General features: G+C 37.8%; 1 protein-coding gene across 1 annotated transcript in view; it reads right to left on the reverse strand.

Annotated features, from left to right (window-relative positions):
* Positions 1-1,732, reverse strand: part of tnca (tenascin Ca) — a gene marked incomplete at its 5' end in the record, with an annotated part of 132,241 nt that overhangs the window by 42,272 nt on the left and 88,237 nt on the right. Inside the window, 1 exon segment of the mRNA XM_014029633.1 lies at positions 555-977. Coding sequence (XP_013885087.1) covers positions 555-977 — 423 coding nt within the window.

Raw genomic sequence — 1,732 nt, forward strand, 5'->3', positions numbered from 1 at the left:
GCACAAGCATGCAACACATAGAAATAAAAAGACTTGTTGGAAAAAATATATAAATAATTAAGTTTAAACATTTAAGACAACCAAATGCATGTACAAGTAAAAGGAAAAACAATTAATATATATTTAAAAAACAGTAAACTAATTAGTAGACTAATTTTTTTGGAGCTAACCTGGAAAAATTAATATGAAAGTCACTAAAATATAAAACAGGAGAGAAAGTTCTCCTTTTTTTTTAAATTTAATTGGTGCATTTTAAGTGTATTTATTTAGTGGTTCATATAATTCCGGTTTTATTTCTAATTCTGTCAGTGTTTGTCCTCCGTACTGCAGAAGCCTGATAATCATCTTTTCATTCATATCAGGTGTGTTTGAGCAGAGAAACAAGTAAAACATGCAGGGCTGCAGCCCTCCAGGACCAGGAGTGACCATGCCTGGTTTAAAGTATCTTATGAGTGATACAATATTCATTGTGAAGCCAACAGTATTCAGACAGAAAACTAAATAATGTGAGGATGTATTGTGATGATGCCAACAGGAGTATTTGCTTCATGTACCTGTAGTAATAAAAGAGCTTAGAGGTAAAGATGGTGTCTCTTCAACCAGCCCCTGCAGCGTTATGTTATAGTGAGTGTAGGAGGTCAGACCCTCTGTTTCAGCTGTCCTCACACTTCCTGGTAGTTTGGTCACATTAGGCTGTGCTGCTGCTGACGGAGCAGTCGGCTCCACCAAAAAGCTGTTAAACACCTCATCAGGTGCTGACCCTGCCAGGCTTACAGCTGTGGTGGTAACACTGACTGAGAGGTCAGGGAGCTGCATGTGTGAGCCTTCAGCCTCGTCCCCAGAGCTCATCCCACCAGCGTCAGAAGGAGAAAAGCTTTCATTGTTTAAAGGAAGGAGGGGATCAGGCTTTTCATTCTCCAGAGCAGACTGTGTGGCTGGAGCTTCGTTGATGCTCAGCGTATGAACATCTGATGGTGCTAAAGTGGATAAAAACTGGTTAAAAAGCTAATTTCAAACTGCTGCTAGCTGCAGAAGAGCCTGTGGGGAAAAAATGTTAGAACAATTAACTCGTTCTGTGTTGTGCTTGATTTAAATTCAAAATGCATTCTTTCATCATGTAAATGTGTTTTCACAGCGTTTTCATTCCACGGCAACAACTGAGACATTAATGCCACTTGAGTCTGTGTCATTAACAGCTTGAAGATGCTGTGTAGTCCACCACAGTGGAAGTACACAGCTGTCTTCAACTGAAGCCATGCAGAGGCATTTTGGTTCCCGCAGTTCTATAGAAAAACCATGAGGATGTGAGTGATATTTGCATTTTTTTTCTTTTAACTGCAACAGAAAAGTTTAAACTTGTAAATGGAAGCCAAAGAATAAGGATGCAAGGCAGTTAGAGATGCAGAGGGTGCTGCAGAACTCTACAATGAATGCCAGAAAACATGCTTGTTCAAATACGAAGTTAATCAAATGAATAAAGCAGATTCCATTGGTGCTGTATACTGTATGTTTAAATACCAATTATACACCGAGGTGTCAAAAGTATTCACATTCATTACTTAAGTAAAAGTATAGATACTAGGGTTTAAAAATACTTTTTTGGAAGTAGAAGTATCAACTCGAGCTTTTTACTCAAGTAAAAGTATAAAAGTACTGGTTTTAAAACTACTTAAAGTATAAAAGTAAAAGTAATGAACACTTTAAAAAAGCCATTAAGGATAAATGCTTAGGC

The sequence above is a fragment of the Austrofundulus limnaeus genome, unplaced genomic scaffold (assembly GCF_001266775.1).
Source record: "Austrofundulus limnaeus strain Quisiro unplaced genomic scaffold, Austrofundulus_limnaeus-1.0 Scaffold931, whole genome shotgun sequence".
Classification (NCBI taxonomy): Eukaryota; Metazoa; Chordata; class Actinopteri; order Cyprinodontiformes; family Rivulidae; genus Austrofundulus; species Austrofundulus limnaeus.